Below are 18,082 nucleotides of genomic sequence, written 5' to 3' on the forward strand. Positions count from 1 at the left end.
TCCAGGGGCCAAACCAGAGTTTCGGGAGCAATAAAAACAATCGACTAACACCGGCGACCCTTGACCCCCCTTTTTCCCCGCCGTTCCGCCCGCTCCTTACCTCCGCGGCGGAGGAGGAGAACAGGTCTCACGGGGCCTGAAATACGCGCCTCCGTCCGCTAAAAACCGCTAACGGTCACGTAGCATGGCGCTCTGGCACGGCCGGTTCACACACTGTGTATACATGGGCTCGGTTAGCGCTCCGCTACAGCGCGCAGAAAAACAGGCTGGAAGGAGAGGACCCACAAAATGACAGTTGGGCTGCAGGAGCTCTGGCTTTCAGGCGGGAAAAAACAGCCCCGCGGAGGGGGCACTAATGGGCCTGTTCCTGATTGTCCTCCAAGAGCAGAAAAAAATGTTCATATTCAGAGCCTTTATTACTCATTCATACTGGATGTAGTTTTTGTGGTGCTTCTAATCTTTAACAACAATTTTGATCAAAACAAAGATTAGAGATGTACCCTTTTTTAGACCAGTTGTTTCATGAAGAATATATATATATATATTCCACTCACCCGCCCCGCCACTCACCCACTCCCTCGACCCCCACTCACCCACTCACCCGCCCTGCCACTCACCCACTCCCTCGACCCCCACTCACCCACTCCCCCGACCCCCCACTCACCCACTCCCCCGAACCCCCACTCACCCATTCCCCCCCACTCACCCACTTCCCCCCCCCCACTCACCCACTCCCATTCCCATTCCCTGGAGGAAAAGCAAGTACTTTTCTGTTCAATTATTTTGCTTTGTTTTTTTTATTTATTTCTTTTTATTTATTTTTTTTTAAACGGAAGAATTCAATTCTCGAGGCTGAAAGCCGGAGGTGACGCGTCCGGGAGATGAAAAGAAGGACGGAGGGGGAAGGATGAAGAACAGATTAGAGACGACAAAAGCAGAAAAGGCATTAGACTGACGTTTGAAGAAAAAAAAAAAAAAAAAAACCCCGCCCACTCGAACAGATGGGCAGCCAAGTCAGGAGCACCCAGCTCGACACACCTGATCTTTGTCATCATCATCATCATCGTCATCATCATTATCATCACAGGGTCAAAGCTGGTAATGAGACATTGATGTGCCATCCCTATTCATTTCCGTCAGATTAATGACAATTGACAAAAGACAAAGATAATGATAAATGAGCTTTAAACCTCATCAGATGTGATAAGCTTATTTTTTCTTTTTTTCTTTCTCCACAATTCCTGTAAAGCAGACATCAATCCTTAGGGGAGGGGGAATATATTTTTACCACTTCCTGTTTTAAAAACATTGTCATTATAAAAGTATCACTCAAGACAAATCAATTATATAGTGCAAACTTTGTGAGGCGATTCCTCTGAAGTAATCTGGAAGCATTTACTTGTTGTTCCTTTTTTCTGTTTGATATTTTTTTTGTTTTTAATGGATTCTTTCCAAAGGGGCTGCAGACAAAAATGGCGCCGTGTATGAAAAGCGCAGAAACAGTGAAGTAAACAGAAAGGCCGCGTTCCTGCTCACTCAAACGAGCTGCGGAGATGCCCCCGCTCCTTAAAACATCACACCCCTGTATCCCTGGCGCGGTTCCACTGACCTCCAATGTGACGAGCAGGCACAAGACTTCCTACCCCCTCAGGGAAAATGAAGGCTAATGCAGCGGTGGCTACGTTACCTCCCGCCAAAGTGCAGCCAACATTCTTCATCATTTTTTTTTTTTTGGTTTTTTTTTTTTTTTTTAGCGGAGGTCATTTAATGACCTAGAATCATTTCCCGCCTCTTTAAGCCAGCTTGCAGTATTTACTGAGTTAAGTGAGTGCGTCTGCCTCTAATTGCAGGAAAGCAAGTTTCTAGTCATTTCACTCATCAGCCCCCCCCCCCTCCCCCCCCAAACAAATCACGATTCCGTCAGACGGTCCTTGAGTTCAGTGAGAGAACCCTGTGACCCCTGAACTCTGACTTTAATGCGCATGCACTATCTCAGTGCAGTGCGCGAGCCATAAGAAAAAAGGACTTAAATAGTCCGATACCTACAACTGATAATCATCATCATCATAGGCCTATTTGTAATAATCATTGTATAAAAGACCATGCTTTACATTACATTACATTATAGGCATTTAGCAGACGCTCTTATCCAGAGCGACTTACACAACTTTTACTTAGCACTTTACATTGTATCCATTTATACAGCTGGATATATACTGAAGCAATGCAGGTTAAGTACCTTGCTCAAGGGTACAACGGCAGTGTCCTTACCCGGGATTCGAACCTGCGACCTTTCGTTTACAAGCGCAGTTCCTTACCCACTGCGCCACACTCCGTCCTATACGAAATAGTTTCATTCATTCATATAGTTTATTCGGTAGGGACAATGCACGTTCACATAGTACCACTTCAACTCGTTACAAACAAGTTGATGTGACTGATGTACCACATGCAGAGATCATAGCCGTTGCTAGTTTCCAACTTCTGTCCCTAGTTAGGCTTTTAATAAGAGACAAAAGAAACACAAAAACATAGAATTATAGAACATTATTTAATGCAAAGGAAGCGTGTGTACAATTCGATGCACGGTTCAGAGTGCACGTGCTGTGCCAGTCCGATACCCTTGTGCTCTATGACACTAAGCACGAGAAAGATACGTACTGTACTATCGATTGACCTCTTTCATAATTCCATGTTGATATTTGGTTGGCAATGGCCTTTCGGCGTTATAAGGTTAATTAAATTCATTTTTTTTTTTCCTTTTCGATTTTGTTTTTTTTTCTAAAAATCCATAATGCATCGGTGTTGACTTGCGAAGAGAGCAGTTGAAGAGGAAAACGGAAAGAAGCGAATGGTTTTTGTCAGAGCTTAAAGGATGCAGAGGCTGTTTTTTTCTGTGTTGTTGCAGGAATGTTTCAATTATGGTAAATGGACTGCATTTATATAGCGCTTTTATCCAAAGCGCATTACAATTGATGCCTCTCATTCGCCAGAGCAGTTAGGGATTAGGTGCCTTGCTCAAGGACACTTTGACACGCCCAGGGCAGGGGTTTGAACCGGCAACCCTCCGACTGCCAGACAATCGGTCTTACCTCCTGAGCTATGTCGCCCCATTATATTTGTAACCGCCTGATGACAGAAAAAAACACAAGGTGGAAAGTCCAGGGGTCAGAAAACAAAAGTGCTGCCATGTGTTTCCTCCTCCCATAATAACATAGGGCATGGGGCGACATATTGTGCTAATTAGCTGAAACAAAATACTGGAGCGACATAGCTCCAATACAGGGCGACGTAGCTCAGGAGGTAAGACCGATTGTCTGGCAGTCGGAGGGTTGCCGGTTCAAACCCCGCCCTGGGCGTGTCGAAGTGTCCTTGAGCAAGACACCTGACCCCTAGCTGCTCTGGCGAATGAGAGGCATCAATTGTAAAGCGCTTTGGATAAAAGCGCAATATAAATGCAGTCCATTTACTGGAGAGTACTTTTACTCTCTGAACCAGGATTTTCCGCCTCTAAATAAAAGTAAATAAAAACAGCCTTTCGATCTGAGAGTAAACACAGAGAAATGTGACCGGCTGTGTGATTATTCTGCGATTGTGCAGCAGCCGGTTTCATTGGGTGGGATCTTACTGGAAAGGTTGAAGGAAAGCACCCCACGTTCAAGGGTTCAACAGAAGCATCCCTATCTGGCACACGATCAGTACCTCCGGGCCATTCCATCTCTCACCAGCAGGGGGCAGCAAACCTGCATGGGGATTGCAAGACCGTTTCTCTATCCAATGGGACGCAGCGTGTTTTTGCATCTCTCCTTCTCCAGCCTCCAGCCCAGTTCATCCCTGTTCCTGGAGATCTATTGTCCCATAGCTTTTCATTTAAACCCTAATTTGCCACGCCTGACTTCACTCATTCAAAGCTCCCTGGTTATTTAACGAGGCGTGCTTTGTTAGGGTCGCAGTGAAAACCTGCAGGACGTTAGATCTCCAGGGACATGGTCGGACAGCCCTGCTCTTATCCAGACTCTAATGGGCAGGGCTCCCTTTCAAAGACATATCAGATCAGATTTAATTTACCTGGTTAAATAAAGGTTAAATTCAGCTAAAAAGATCGGATGAATGGAATCCACAAGTCAGCTGTTGTGGTGGGTCTTACATGTCCAGCATGAAGGAGAGAGCGGGCAGCAGTGTAGCATAGTGGCTAAGGAGCTGGTCTTGTAACCTAAAGGTCACAGGTTTGATTCCCAGGTAGAACTCTGCCGTTCCAGCCTTGAGCAAGGTACTTAGCCTGCATTGCTTCAGTGTACTTCCTGCTGTATGCTATTTTTAAATCTGGATACGATTACAGGAAAGATTCAAAGCAGTGTACGTCACTGTGGAAAAGGAGCGGTGTGTAAGGTTCGTTAATTTAATTTACCTCCAGGAAGGACCTCCAGGATTTCCAGTATAATATCACATCTCTTTCCACCTTTAATATCAGCCCCGATTATGTTTCACCACGGTACAGTAAATCTGACAGCAGGTTACTAATGGAAGAGCCAAGGGGGAGGTAAACTTCCTGACTGGTCACATGTAATATAGGGACCGCAAGCATATACTGTAAGAGAGAAACTGCAGAAGAGAGGTCAGTGTGTGTGTGAGAGAGAGAAAGTGTGTGTGTGAGAGTGTGAGTGAAAGTGTGTGTGTGTGCGTGTGTGAGTGTGTGAATAAAATAAAATCTCAGCGTTTTGTTTCATTCATGTCTGGATTTTCAACAATGATTCTATTATATCACTACAATGTGCGTCTTCATTTTCCCAGTGAATTTTCCCACAGTCCTCCATGTAGATTTAGTTTCGTTTAATTATTTCTCATGTCAAACACCAGAAAGATGACCAGCCCCTATGGCCTTTCGAGACACAATCAATCAGTGTGCACAGAAGAAGAAAAAAAAAACATAAAGAACACAAATAATCTTAATTGTAACATATACATGAGACCAAAATTCTAGGCATGAACTGATCCATATAATGCTTTCATTCATAGTTGGAAGGTATTTCTCAGAAACTGAGCTTCCTGGAAGTTTTGTTAACAAACAGGTATTGAAGCTTACATTCATGATGATTCACTCAGATGGGCGCAAGTACATTTCCTATTTAAACAACGTGGGCGCTGGACGGGAAAATGACAACTGCATGGTCTGAAACTAGCAAAGACACTTGCGTTGCGCTTGGCGCCGCTTTGCACCGGGTGTAAGATAGAGCCCTTAGTGTGCACTGCGGGAGAAGGATGCACTCAGCCCCAGCACTGATTGGCTGCAGCATGCCCAGGCCAGGCACTGATAGGGCCAGACATACAGGTGACACGTGTCCTAGGACAGAAGCCCACACCGGAGGGTTAATTTATGCCAAGATGGTGTGGGTGGCATTTGGGTGCAATTACAGGCATTTAGCAGACGCTCTTATTCAGAGCGACTTACACAACTTTTTACATAGCACTTCACATTGTATCCATTTATACAGCTGGATATATACTGAAGCAATGCAGGTTAAATACCTTGCTCAAGGGTACATCGGCAGTGTCCTTACCCGGGAATCGAACCTGCGACCTTTCGGTTACAAGCGCAGTTCCTTACCCACTGTGCCACACTCCGTCCAAGTTGTTGTTTTAGCCCTGCGCTACGACACCTGATTCTACCCATCAAGGTCTTCATTAGTTAATCAGCTGATTCGGGTTTCGTAGTGCTGGGCTAAAACAAAAACATGAACCGACGTTTTTTTATGAGACTGGACACCGTAGTTTGACCCGAACGCTGGCCGTCAGCCATTGGGGAGTAAAGCATCACTTTCCAGAAAAGATGGGGGAAAAAGTGAAAAGCTCATAATGGAAATTCTTCTGGTTTCCTCCCCGTTGATATGTAATATATATATATATTTAAAAACACTTAATAAAGGTTCCTCAGAACTCTGCTTGAATCATAACCAGTCGCATGCCACATTATTACACAACGTTCGCACACGCCCAAAAGACTTGAGACAATGCCTTCACAAACTCCCCAGAGCAAGATTACCCAGATCTACCGGCAGCCCCGTGCATGACGGCAGTTCTGGTACGTGTCAATGCGCTGACATCCTTTGGAAATCGTATTACACAAAGCACAACCACCCTCGGACATGATTGCAAGATGAAGTTCTAAGGAAGGAGAGAAAGTTTCGTTCTTTTACATTGCGTCAGAAGGGAAGGGGACCAGACGGCTTTTCTTTCCAGCTTTTTTCTCAGGACGGGCCGTTGGATACCTCAGTTAATACGACGAATGGGAAACACACGCAGGTCTTTTACGCAGCACCCACCCACTAATGAGCAGAACTACGTCACCACACGTACACCGTAGATGGGTGCTCTTGTATATGTATTTCGCTTGTTTATTACTTATCAGCGAAACAAAAAGATAAGAAAAAAATGTGTAGAAAATGTGCTAATCATAGCTCTATTCGTAACTTTAGTAGAGGCAGCATTGCTATGGACTGGTTTAGAACCTCCGTTCTTCATTGGATAAGCACTTGCAGCGCGAGGACAGGGATTTGGAGCGCGAGCAGCCCAGATGTCCTTATCCGGTCGTTCCAGGAAATACTTCTCTGCCTTACGATCCATCATTTAAATGAACGGCTTTGAGGAAAATTTGAAAGTTCTCTAGATTCATCTTTTTTTATTTCCTTAAAACTGTTAAGATTTTTATTTTTTAATTCTCTAAAAAAAATTCAGATGAAACATGGATAAATACTGCTCTCTAGTGGAGCAATAATAATAATAATAATAATAATAATAATAATAATAATAATAATAACAATAATAATAATAATAGCTTCATTTATATGGCACCATTCATAATAAAATAAAACATTGTAAGACATTACAATAAAATCATGGATCATTAAAATAACTGGGCGGCAGGGTAGCCTAGTTTTTAGGGTGTTATATTTCGGGCCCTACAAGAAAGAACTCTGCCATTGGGCCCTTGAGCGAGGCCCTTAACCCAACCAACTGCTCCAGGGCTTTACCATTACATCTGTTCCCTTGTTCTCTTTCTCTTTCTTTGCTTGAGGGAGCCTCAACCAGCTTTTTTCATTCATTAATACAGATAAAAATTCAACATATTGATGCCTCTTAAATCAATCTTGACTCCTGCAAACCTATCCACGCATATGCTTGCCCAATTAATGTACCGCATGCTTGTACACATAGGGCCAAGTTACTTGAAACAATTCAGGAAACATTGGTTAGCAATGCTTTGGAACACAGCATGTTCAATTTGTGTGAGGTAAAATGGCTAATATTGTATCTTGTAACGAGGTGGAATTTTGAGATCAATACTTTTAATGGAAGGCATAGATTTTGCTAGTTTGAATTAATGACTCACATGTGTGAGTAACTTGGCATTTTTGTATGTTGAAAACATGTTTTTCATCACATATTACATTACAGGCATTTAGCAGACGCTCGTATCAAGAGCAACTTACACAACTTTTTAGATAGCATTTATATTGCATCCCATTTATACAGCTGGTTATACACTGAAGCAATGCAGGTTAAGTACCTTTCTGAAGGGGACAACGGCAGTGTTCTACCCGGGAATCGAACCTACAACCTTTAGGTATATAGATACAGATATAGATCATGCCGCCAGTACCTGCGCGTCATTACCCTCAGCGGGAATTTCAGCTATCGGGACATCGGTATCTAAAGGCAAAGCAGCACGCGTGCAGTCTGCCTTTAAGATACAGGTAAAGTGTTCTCCTGGCCTCCTCTCAAGTCTGAGATTAACCGATGGACTTCGAAGCGAAAAGAAGGAACCGCCAACTTCGTGCGCTTAGGCTAAGAGCGCGTGTTTGTTTTCGCGCTGCTGATAACATAGAAAAGTTGGAACTATGGGGATAAACACGGAACATTTGGTCTTTCCGAAATTTGGATATAAAAAAGGGGTAAATCGTGTTATTTATTTATTTATTACTTTTTGCAGCAAGTAGCTCGCCTATGAACTTCAGACCACAAACGTCAATAAATCCAAAACAATATGGTAAAAACAATGGTCACAGCTTGGATTGAGTTGCGGTCTCGAGCATAGTTTAAATATGATGGACCACATGATGTGTGTGACAGCAAGCACAGACAGACATTCGACTTCGTGTGTGTGTGTGTGTGTGTGCACTTCCACTCGAGCGCATGTGCATACGTGCTACTTATAATTACCTACGGCTTTATTTTGGCTGGTCTAAACACTAGTCCTTACTTGTGTAGGCGATTCTGAGGATAATGTATAGGATTACAGTGCTACACCATTTTAGTTTTGTATCAGTGACTGAAAGGTGAATTCCAAATGTAATTGGAAATGATCCTGGAGGAATACGGCTAGATCATCTTTTTCTTTTTTTTTTGTAAACCATTTGTATCATTTGCTGCGTTTTCAAGCAGTTTATATTTATGTACATTACTGTAGCCTACGTTGTTCTCCAAATACTTTATTTTAAGTGCAATCCGTAACCTTCGTACGTTTGTGTATACTTGGTGAATCATATGGTGAATCAGCTCCAGCTCCATTAAAAATGTGGTTAGCAGCCTCGAGCTGTTGGATCCGACGTCCATGAGCTATTTCTTTGTGCTCGTTCAGCATGTTTCTCCCGGTAACCGTGTGTTTTGTACTTCGTTTTACAGGTAAGTTTCCTTCTTGGACTTGAAATTTCCCATCGCAAGACTATTAACGGAAGGTGAACAAATGTTTTTTGAGACGTAGCCTACACTCAAATACAAGGCTAACTAATGAAACGTACTGAAAGTTGCCCAAGTAAAGTTACCGAGATAGCGATAGCTGTTGGCTAGCTGTAGACTGTTTGTCGGTTTCTTTGTTACCTGTGGGATGATAGCTAAATTTCGTTTTATATTGGGAATGCGAATAATTTCAGCGCGTGAATGACTAATTCAAGGGAACGATTTAAGTAATTTCGGGGGCATTATTTAAAAATTCTAGTGAACGGACTGCTAATTCGAGGGAAATATTTATCAAGCGTTCCCCCTGGACAGTCGCCCTCCACCGAAATCGGAATAGCGTTCGAATAGCTGTATGATGTTTGTACATGCCTGTAACATTCACAAGTGAATGAAGAGTTCATTAACTTGCGTATCTTATAGACGTGGATGGTCAGGCTTGATGGTGCGTAAAGCCACAATGTGGAAATGTCGTCGCACGTTTGATTTCGCAGTTGATATCCTGCGCCCACAAGTAGCCTACAGGTGTGCATGTTTGCAAGGGAAATCTAATCGGTAATAGCCTAGTTGTGTTTAATGTAAAACGACTCTTTCAGCTCTGGTGCGAAAGCCACGAAGGTTTATTACATTACAGGCATTTATTTAGCAGACGCCCTTATCCAGAGCGACTTCCACAACTTTTTTTTTTTTTTTTTTTTACATTGTATCCATTTATACAGCTGGATATATACTGAAGCATTTTCGGTTAAGTACCTTGCTCAAGGGTACAACGACAGTGTCCTACCCGGGAATCGAACCTACGGACCTTTTGGTTACAAGTCCAGTTCCTTACCCACTGTGCTACACTCCGTCCTTATTGTTCTTTCCCCCCGCTAACGTTGTAATGACCGTTTAAAGGACCCTTTGTTTGTTGTTACTGTATTTATTTTAGGTACCGTAGTTACGAGAATGCAGAGGGATTTGCTGACTTATTTATGGCTAGCCTCAGTCTAGACCGGCCTTTGCCGAATATGGTGAGATTAAGAGGCTTTGAGTTGCGTGGGACTGACATTCAGTAACATTGCAATTATCTCCTTGTGATGGGTTTCATTTGTACTGGGTTAATGCTGAGAAGGGGCGATGTGGTTTCTGACAGTCGCGTATCAGACAGAATATCATATATTTCAACCAATAATAGTTCGAGAATATCTACTCGCGCTGATTATTGGCATTAAATTGACGCCATACTTTTCATGGCAGGAAATATCCAGTAAATGAAATCCGTTCAGCAGCTCATGTGATGTGTTACTATCTGAGCACCCTTTCACTAAATCGCTTCATAGTTGAATTTGAATCTCGTGATTTAGGTTTTAAGCCTGTTTAATGAAAAGAGTCTTACACACTGGCCCTTTCTGGGTCTGGAGTTTGCACAACTGCGAGGTTTTCATGCAGTCACATCCACTTGTGAAAATGCATGTCTCAACCAGGCATGCCAGTAAGATACATCAGGGTTCCTGCATTCTCACGCCTTAAACTTTTCATCGTTACCTGAACCCCGGCGCTCTCCCTGCCTCCTCTGTGATTTGGTGCGAGCGCAGACGAACATGTGCACTCTCTCTCTCTTTAGCGATGCGTGATGACAGCCCGGTGCACTGCACTGCACTGGCTCAGTTTATGGATGCGCCGCGTTCAGAAACAGTGTGGAAGGGTGGTGTGGCTAGAGTGCCATCTGCAGGCATTTAGCTGGCCTGCCGCCGCAGCTGTAGGCAAATTGCAGTGAATTACGCACGTGCAGCTGGAGTAACGCTTTATCTGGTTTGCCTGCGGCGAGACCGCGGCGCCAGAACGAGAGACGCACACGGGACAGACGTGGCGTTTAAGCCCCTCCCCTACCGGGTGTGTTGTGCTTTTTGTGTACCAGAGTGTATGCAGACCTGCCAACCTTAGGAAAATATTTTGAGTACCATAATAGTCAGTGTAACGCTTAGTTCACATGCTTCCGCACCACTTCGCTTTGCACGCACACACAAGCCTTTCTTCATAATTCTAGTTTTGACTGTTAAAGTGATCAGGCAAAATTGTATAATTTGACCTGATTCTAAAATATTGCTTGCACTGCACTGGGCTATATAATGATATACTTTCAAGTCAAAAGTGTCACGGCGCGGGTAGGGGGGGACCCAAACGCAGAGGGAAAAGAAAACACAAATCCAAAATGGGAGGGGAACAAAGACTTTACTATAGACGGGAAAACAAGCAGGGAACAGACAAGGCCACAAAGGGAAAAAACACGAACTCAAAATCTCTAAATAAAACAGAAAACAAGAGGAACTCAAACACAGTCAGGGCAGAACGCAGGCAGGCAGAACACAAGGGCAAATCAACAAGTCAGGAACTAAACAAGTCAGGAACTAAACAAGTCAGGAACTAAACAAGTCAGGAACTAAACAAGTCAGGAACTAAACAAGTCAGGAACTAAACAAGTCAGGAACTAAACAAGTCAGGAACTAAACAAGTCAGGAACTAAACAAGTCAGGGACAAAACAAGTCAGGGACAAAACAAGTCAGGGACAAAACAAGTCAGGGACAAAACAAGTCAGGAACTAAACAAGTCAGGGACAAAACAAGTCAGGAACAAAACAAGTCAGGAACAAAACTGGTCAGGAAACAAACACAAGCAGGCAGGTACATGTAAGTCAGGGAACAAACACAAGCAGGCAGGTACATGTAAGTCAGGGAACAAACACAAACAGGTAAAAGAACGCAGGCAGGTATAAATGGACTGAACATACATCGGTAACAAACACAAGGCAGAACAAACGCAAGGAACCAGCACCCGAGTCAAGGGAACAGAGAACTTAAATAGACAAGGGTAACAAGACACAGGTGAACTCAAAAAACAATCAAACCAGAAGGAGGGGAAAAGACACAGGTGGGAACAATGATGGGATAACGAGACAATGAAACAATCATACAATTAACAGGGGGGGAGCAGGACACAAAACAGAAGTGCCGCCATCTGGCGGCCCAACAGGGGAAACACAGACAGGAAAACAGGACCATGACAAAAAGTTTGAGTACACCTGCTTAAAACAATTTTTTCATGATTAATATTTCATTATATGATATGTGTGCTTATACAAACTGATAACCACAAGTGAACTGCATTCACTTATTTAATAAAAATGGAAATAATTTATTTTGTATATTGTAACATATGTTTTCATTTTCAAGTATTTACAGAAACTTATGTTGTAATGTAAAAAAAAAAAAGCTTATGTTGTTAATGTACTCCCCACTTCCCATTTTACCTCAGCAATGCAGCGTTACGCCTCGGTGGATAATAAAGTACCGCTGCGTACCAGTGGATGTTGAGTCGGTCGGGGAGGGGTTACAGAACCACAAGCACAAGGTCGTAGCATCTGGTTCAATCCGAGGGATGTAGTTTAAATACCGAATAAATGTACGGTATTGTTTTGTATTAATTGGTTGTTTTCCGTAATTAAATTGTAATAATATATATATATATTTTTTGGGGTAGTTTCAGCTGGCATTTCGTACCTGCGTATTTTGACCAAGAACTGCGTGGTTGGTACACAAAATGCGTGCAGGTTGGCAGGTCTGTGTATGTGACCAGCGCACAGTAAAACCCGTGTGTGTCCCGGATCTGCGGATTGTGTGGTTTGTGGGGAGAAGGACCGCAGAACTTCTTACACTCAGTGTTTCCATAACTTAGTACAGTACAGTATGGCCATACAAAACCCCCTGGGCCTGAAGAATCCTTAAATGCTGTGTGTGCAGTCAGATTAAGGGGCCGCCCTCGGGGAGTGCGTGGTGTGCTATGCGACTCAGACATCCTGCCAAACCCTAACCCCCCCCCCCCCCCAACAGTGGCGCTGTAGCTGGGGGTGCACGGCTCTGTGGGGGCCAGTCTGGACTGCCACGGATTTGGTGCCAGACCGCGAGGCAGACCCCCTGCAGCTAGAACCACGTCGTTACAGGTTAAGCCAGCCAGCTATCCCCTTTTTCAAAGGTTTTTTTTTTTTTTTTTTTTTTGTTAAACGCTTGCAGGGTCGTCTCTGGCTGCCTTTGAGGTAAGCGTCCCGCAGCGGAGGGTGCTGGCGGTGCGAGGCCGGCCGGTGGTTTTGGGGTGCAGCTACGCGCCCAGCCTCGGCAACAGTCTGGAGGGCCTGGTGGTGACGTGGCAGACAGCGGAGGACAACTTGGTCCTGCACAGCTTCTATTATGGGCAGGACCAGCTGGACCAGCAGAGCGCCCGCTACTGGAACCGCACCTCGATGTTCCGCCCCCTGCTCGGCACCGGAAACGCTTCGCTGAGGCTGGACCGGGTCGGCCCGCAGGACTCCGGGCGCTACCTCTGCTCCGTCGACAGCCTGCTGGGAAATGGCAAAGCGGAGGTGCAGCTGGAGTACGCGGGTGAGACAACTTCCTGTCCCAGAACGGCAGACAGCCAGGTGCAGCCAGGTAGAGATGAGCACAGCCAGGTACAGCCAGATGCAGCCACGTAGAGATGAGCACAGCCAGGTGCAGCCAGGTAGAGATGAGCACAGCCAGGTACAGCCAGATGCAGCCAAGTAGAGATGAGCACAGCCAGGTACAGCCAAGTAAAGATGAGCACAGCCAGGTGCAGCCAGGTAGAGATGAGCGCAGCCAGATACAGCCAAGTAGAGATGAGCACAGCCAGGTACAGCCAGATGCAGCCAAGTAGAGATGAGCACAGCCAGGTACAGCCAAGTAAAGATGAGCACAGCCAGGTGCAGCCAGGTAGAGATGAGCGCAGCCAGATACAGCCAAGTAGAGATGAGCACAGCCAGGTACAGCCAGATGCAGCCAAGTAGAGATGAGCACAGCCAGGTACAGCCAGGTGCAGCCAAGTAAAGATGAGCACAACCAGGTACAGCCAGGTGCAGCCAAGTAGAAATGAGAACAACCAGGTACAGCCAGGTGCATCCAAGTAGAGATGAGCACAGCCAGGTGTAGCCAGGCACAGCCAGGTGTAGCCAAGTAAAGATGAGCACAGCCAGGTATAGCCAAGTAGAGATGAGCACAGCCAGGTGCAGCCAAGTAGAAATGAGAACAACCAGGTACAGCAGGTGTAGCCAAGTAGAGATGAGCACAACCAGGTACAGCCAGGTGTAGCCATGCACAGACAGACATATCTGGCAAAGTGAAAGTATTCTGTCAATATTCATGGAAATTTAATCAACAGACTTCTCCCAGTATTGCAGCAACAGTTTAATTACCTTCAGACGCTCCCTATGACTCACTGCAACATGTCACTGCATTAAATGCACATGACCCCCCCCCAGTAAATCTCACTAACTTCAGGTGCTTTCCCCCCCTCCCCCGGGCAGCGTTCTACACCGAGCCCAGGCTCAACATCCAGGTCCACCCCAGCAGCATCAGCCTGGAGTATCAGAGCGAGGGGTACCCCGCGCCCCAGGTCCAGTGGACCGACTCCGCGGGCCGCAACCTGACTGCCCGGGAGGAGCTGTCCGGGCCCGGGGAGGACGGGCTCCTGTCCCTGAGGACCAGTGTGACACTGAAGGACCCTGGACCCGGAGTCAACCTGAGCTTCACCCTGAGGAACGCCGCCCTGGGACAGGTGCTGGAGAGGCCCGTCTGCCTCAGGCTGGGTAAAAACCTGCTCAAATTTTATGTGCCTTGTTTTCAGTTGCAGTTGAACTGCCTTGGTGTGTTTTCAGTTACATTTGAACTGCTTTGGTGTGTGTGTTTCAGCTTCCGATGACATTGGGCATTGCACAGACTGCGCCAGAGTGACCATCCCGCTCATTTGCTTTCTCTGCCTGCTGCTGCTGTGTCTGGGACTGGCGGCCTTCGCGTACCTCCGACGCAAGAGGAACAGAATGCAGACGGAATGCTGGAACGGCTCGGAAAAATTACCTCCGCGTGACCCTGGGGGGGGTGGAGACATTACATTACATTACATTGCAGGCATTTAGCAGACGCTCTTATCCAGAGCAACGTACAACAAGTGCATTAGTTCAAGGTGCAGAGGTGCAAAAGAAACACACTAGAGTGAAGTAAAGATCGTAGTGCCAGAAGTGACCACATAGATCAGGACTCCAACCCTGTAGGGTAACCTGTTTAGCAAACAAACAAACAATCCTGCCAAGTATAAACTAGCACTGAAATCACATTTGCCTAATCAGAATCAGACAGAAACAATCCTGCCAAATAAAAACGAATGTGATCGTATTAGCCTAACTAGGTACATTGAGCTAAACTATAGGCTAGGGAGGGGTGGGGAGAGGCGCAGCCTGAGGAGATGAGTCTTTAGTCTGTGTTTGAAGATAGTCAGATTCTCTGCTGTTCTGACCGCCACGGGGCTGGTCATTCCGCCAGCGAGGGGCCAGGACAGACAGCAGACGGGAGCGGGAAGTACAGACACGAAGAGGGTGAGGTGCCAAGCGTCCAGAGGTGGCAGAACGGAGTGGTCTGGCTGGTGTGTAGGCTCTGATGATCCTCTGACGGAACGGAGACGGTCGACCAGAGACAAGCTGCGCAAAAAGGCTGGCGGCGAAACGTCCCACCCGTGCCAGTTAAGAGCAACGGTGACCCTAGGGGGTGGGAGCTAAATACATTAAATTAATGTTTTTATACTCGTCTAGTAATTTATGTACACATCATGCCCGTTATGCGTCTGATTCTAATGTTACCCTGACCTTATTGTGCTCATTTATGCTCTGCATCACATATTTAAAGTTAGATTGACTGGACTTTGTCGTAATCCCTCACTGTCCAGATCATAGCACAGGTGTCAGACTCCAGTCTGATTGGCTAAGGGATCCGCACACCTTGTCCTCAAGGCCTTAATTGGCAGCCGATTGAAAGGAACCCGCGAAAAACCACAGCCCCCTGTGGGATTCAGCTCGACACCCCCTGGTCCTATGGTATAGTTACATCGACTGATTATACTGTAGGTCAGGGATCGTCAACAACCAGACTGTCTTCACACCTGACTCCCAGGCAAAGGGAGGGTGGAAAACCAGCAGTTCTCGGCCCTCAAGGACCATCAGTTGCTGATCCCTGCTGTAGGCCTTTCATTCCTTTTCTCTGGCAGCTACATACACAACCCTGTTGATAATCTGTTGTTAAACTTTTGTGGCCAAAGCTTTTCGTGACTACAGTAGTTGGAAAAACTTTTTTTGGAGTCCTTGAAGACACTTCCCTGGAACGTTAGACTTTCCATTTGCATTTCTCCAAAAAAAAAAAAATGCTACACAAGTAAGACTGAATTGAATTAATCCTTGGGTTGTGTTTTATGCCGTTTCTATTGTTTTTGTTCTGCTCCTAAATCAGGCAGTCCATTTGAACTATTTATAAAGCAATAATAAAGCATATATTTTCACCTAATGTTGCGTTACACCTTTTAACCAGCTTCATTTCCAGTCATCACAAGTTTTACACTTCTTTTTGATATAGTCTACAGACCTCATTTTTTTTGAAGTAAAATAAGCAATTTATTTGAAAAAGAATAGTCATATAACATCAAAACTTGTTTCAAAATGAACATTTATTTTGTACACTCCGAAATAAAGGTACAGTGAATGTATGTAAAAAAAAAAAAAAGTATGCTTTTTTTTCTCTTTAAGGATCAAATTTCTCAAACTGTTACCCTGGAACGTGCAATAACGTTCTAATAAGCAGGAGACCTCAGTCTTATCCAGAAAGGTTCGGTGTTGGTGCAGGCTTTTGTTCCAGCCAAGCCGTGACTGCACCTGATTCTACCAATCGAAGGTGCACGCTCGGCAAAGACTGTTGTAGTCGATCAGTGGAATCAGGTGTGCACCTGCTCCGTTGAAACAAAGGCTTGCAGCTGCACCAGCCCTTTCTGGATACGACTGAGGAACGTGGTCTATGTGAAGGACAGCGCTCGGCGGAGAATCGAGCCCTTATCTTTTGTTGATAGCAGAGCTGGGGGAACCTTGGGCATATTTATTTGGACAGTTCCAAACAGCAGCTCCCCACTGGATGATAGTTTCCCACTTTCCATATGGCAAACCTCCCTCAGGTTGGGGTTTTTAGGGAGCTTATTCTTCAAGCATTGCAGCACAGTCCTTCGAGGTTGCATGTTTATGATGTCATTATTTCGAGGAGGCGAGGAGACCAAAAATTGTTACTAGGACAGAAATCCTGCCCCCCCCCCCCCCCCGATGGCTGGTCCTGGCATTGCATGCTGACCAGATTTTCATGCCTTGCTTCCCTGGCTCTTGGCATGTAATTGTCTGAAGGGACATATACCTTTTGAAAGTGACCAGGTGCTCATCCACAGTAACTTCATGTATGTGTAAAGAGAAGGTGGCTTGTGAGAACAAATGACCAAACTCATCACTGGGCTGGCAAATAAGCGGGAGGGGGGGTGTTTTTAAAGGCAAGCAAGCGAATCATATGAGCCTGTAGTTCTAACAGCCGAAAGACATCACCCACTTTCAGAACCATAAATTCCTGGGTTGCTTTACCACCTTGTTGGCCAATGAACAGGGCCCCACCTCTGACCTCGTGAGATTTCCGCAATTAGCAGATGCTCTTATCCAGTGTGTGTGAGTGTGTGTGTGTGTGCGTGTGTGAGTGAGTGTGTGTGAGTGTGTGAATAAAATAAAATCTCAGCATTTTGTTTCATTCATGTCTGGATTTTCAACAATGATTCTATTATATCACTACAATGTGCGTCTTCAGTTTCCCTGTGAATTTTCCCACAGTCCTCCATGTAGATTTAGTTTTGTTTAATTATTTCTCATGTCAAACACCAGAAAGGTGACCAGCCCCTATGGCCTTTCGAGACACAATCAATCAGTGTGCACAAAAGAAGAAGAAAAAACATAAAGAACACAAATCATCTTAAATGTAACATATACATGAGACCAAAATTCCAGGCATGAACTGATACATATAATGCTTTCACTCATAGTTGGAAGGTATTTCTCAGAAACTGAGCATCCTGGAAAGTTTTGTTAACAAACAGGTATTGAAGCTTACATTCATGATGATTCACTCAGATGGGCACAAGTACATTTGCTATTTAAACAACGTGGACGCTGGACGGGAAAATGACAACTGCGTTGGTCTGAAACTAGCAAAGACACTTGCGTTGCGCTTGGCACCGCTTTGCACCGGGTGTAAGATAGAGCCCTTAGTGTGCACTGCGGGAGAAGGATGCACTCAGCCCCAGCACTGATTGGCTGCAGCATGCCCAGGCCAGGCACTGATAGGGCCAGACATACAGGTGACACGTGTCCTAGGACAGAAGCCCACACCGAAGGGTTAATTCATGCCAAGATGGTGTGGGTGCAAGTATATTATCATGGGGAAATAATAAACTTTTTTTCCC

The 18,082-nt window shown here is 45.2% G+C and overlaps 2 protein-coding genes across 3 annotated transcripts in view; both read left to right on the forward strand.

Annotated features, from left to right (window-relative positions):
- Nucleotides 1-7,814: 7,814 nt before the first annotated feature.
- The window catches only part of LOC118226432 (CD276 antigen-like), a 40,803-nt gene continuing 30,535 nt past the window's right edge, over nucleotides 7,815-18,082 (forward strand). Inside the window, exon 1 of the mRNA XM_035416059.1 lies at nucleotides 7,815-7,949. The gene's annotated coding sequence lies outside the window, so the exon portion shown is untranslated. The remainder of the gene's footprint in view (nucleotides 7,950-18,082) is intronic.
- LOC118226420 (CD276 antigen-like) lies at nucleotides 7,966-16,107 on the forward strand. 2 transcript variants are annotated; one of them, XM_035416025.1, is made up of 5 exons: nucleotides 7,966-8,679; nucleotides 12,781-13,200; nucleotides 14,085-14,366; nucleotides 14,470-14,663; nucleotides 15,224-16,107. In XM_035416025.1, the coding sequence occupies exons 1-5, from the start codon at nucleotides 8,637-8,639 to the stop codon at nucleotides 15,341-15,343; spliced, it is 1,059 nt and encodes a 352-aa protein (XP_035271916.1). In that variant the 5' UTR covers nucleotides 7,966-8,636; the 3' UTR covers nucleotides 15,344-16,107. The 2 variants fall into 2 exon arrangements, with proteins under 2 accessions (XP_035271916.1, XP_035271924.1); XM_035416033.1 differs by having other exon boundaries at nucleotides 7,968-8,679; nucleotides 12,781-13,146.

Source organism: Anguilla anguilla, chromosome 1 (genome assembly GCF_013347855.1).
Source record: "Anguilla anguilla isolate fAngAng1 chromosome 1, fAngAng1.pri, whole genome shotgun sequence".
NCBI lineage: Eukaryota > Metazoa > Chordata > Actinopteri > Anguilliformes > Anguillidae > Anguilla > Anguilla anguilla.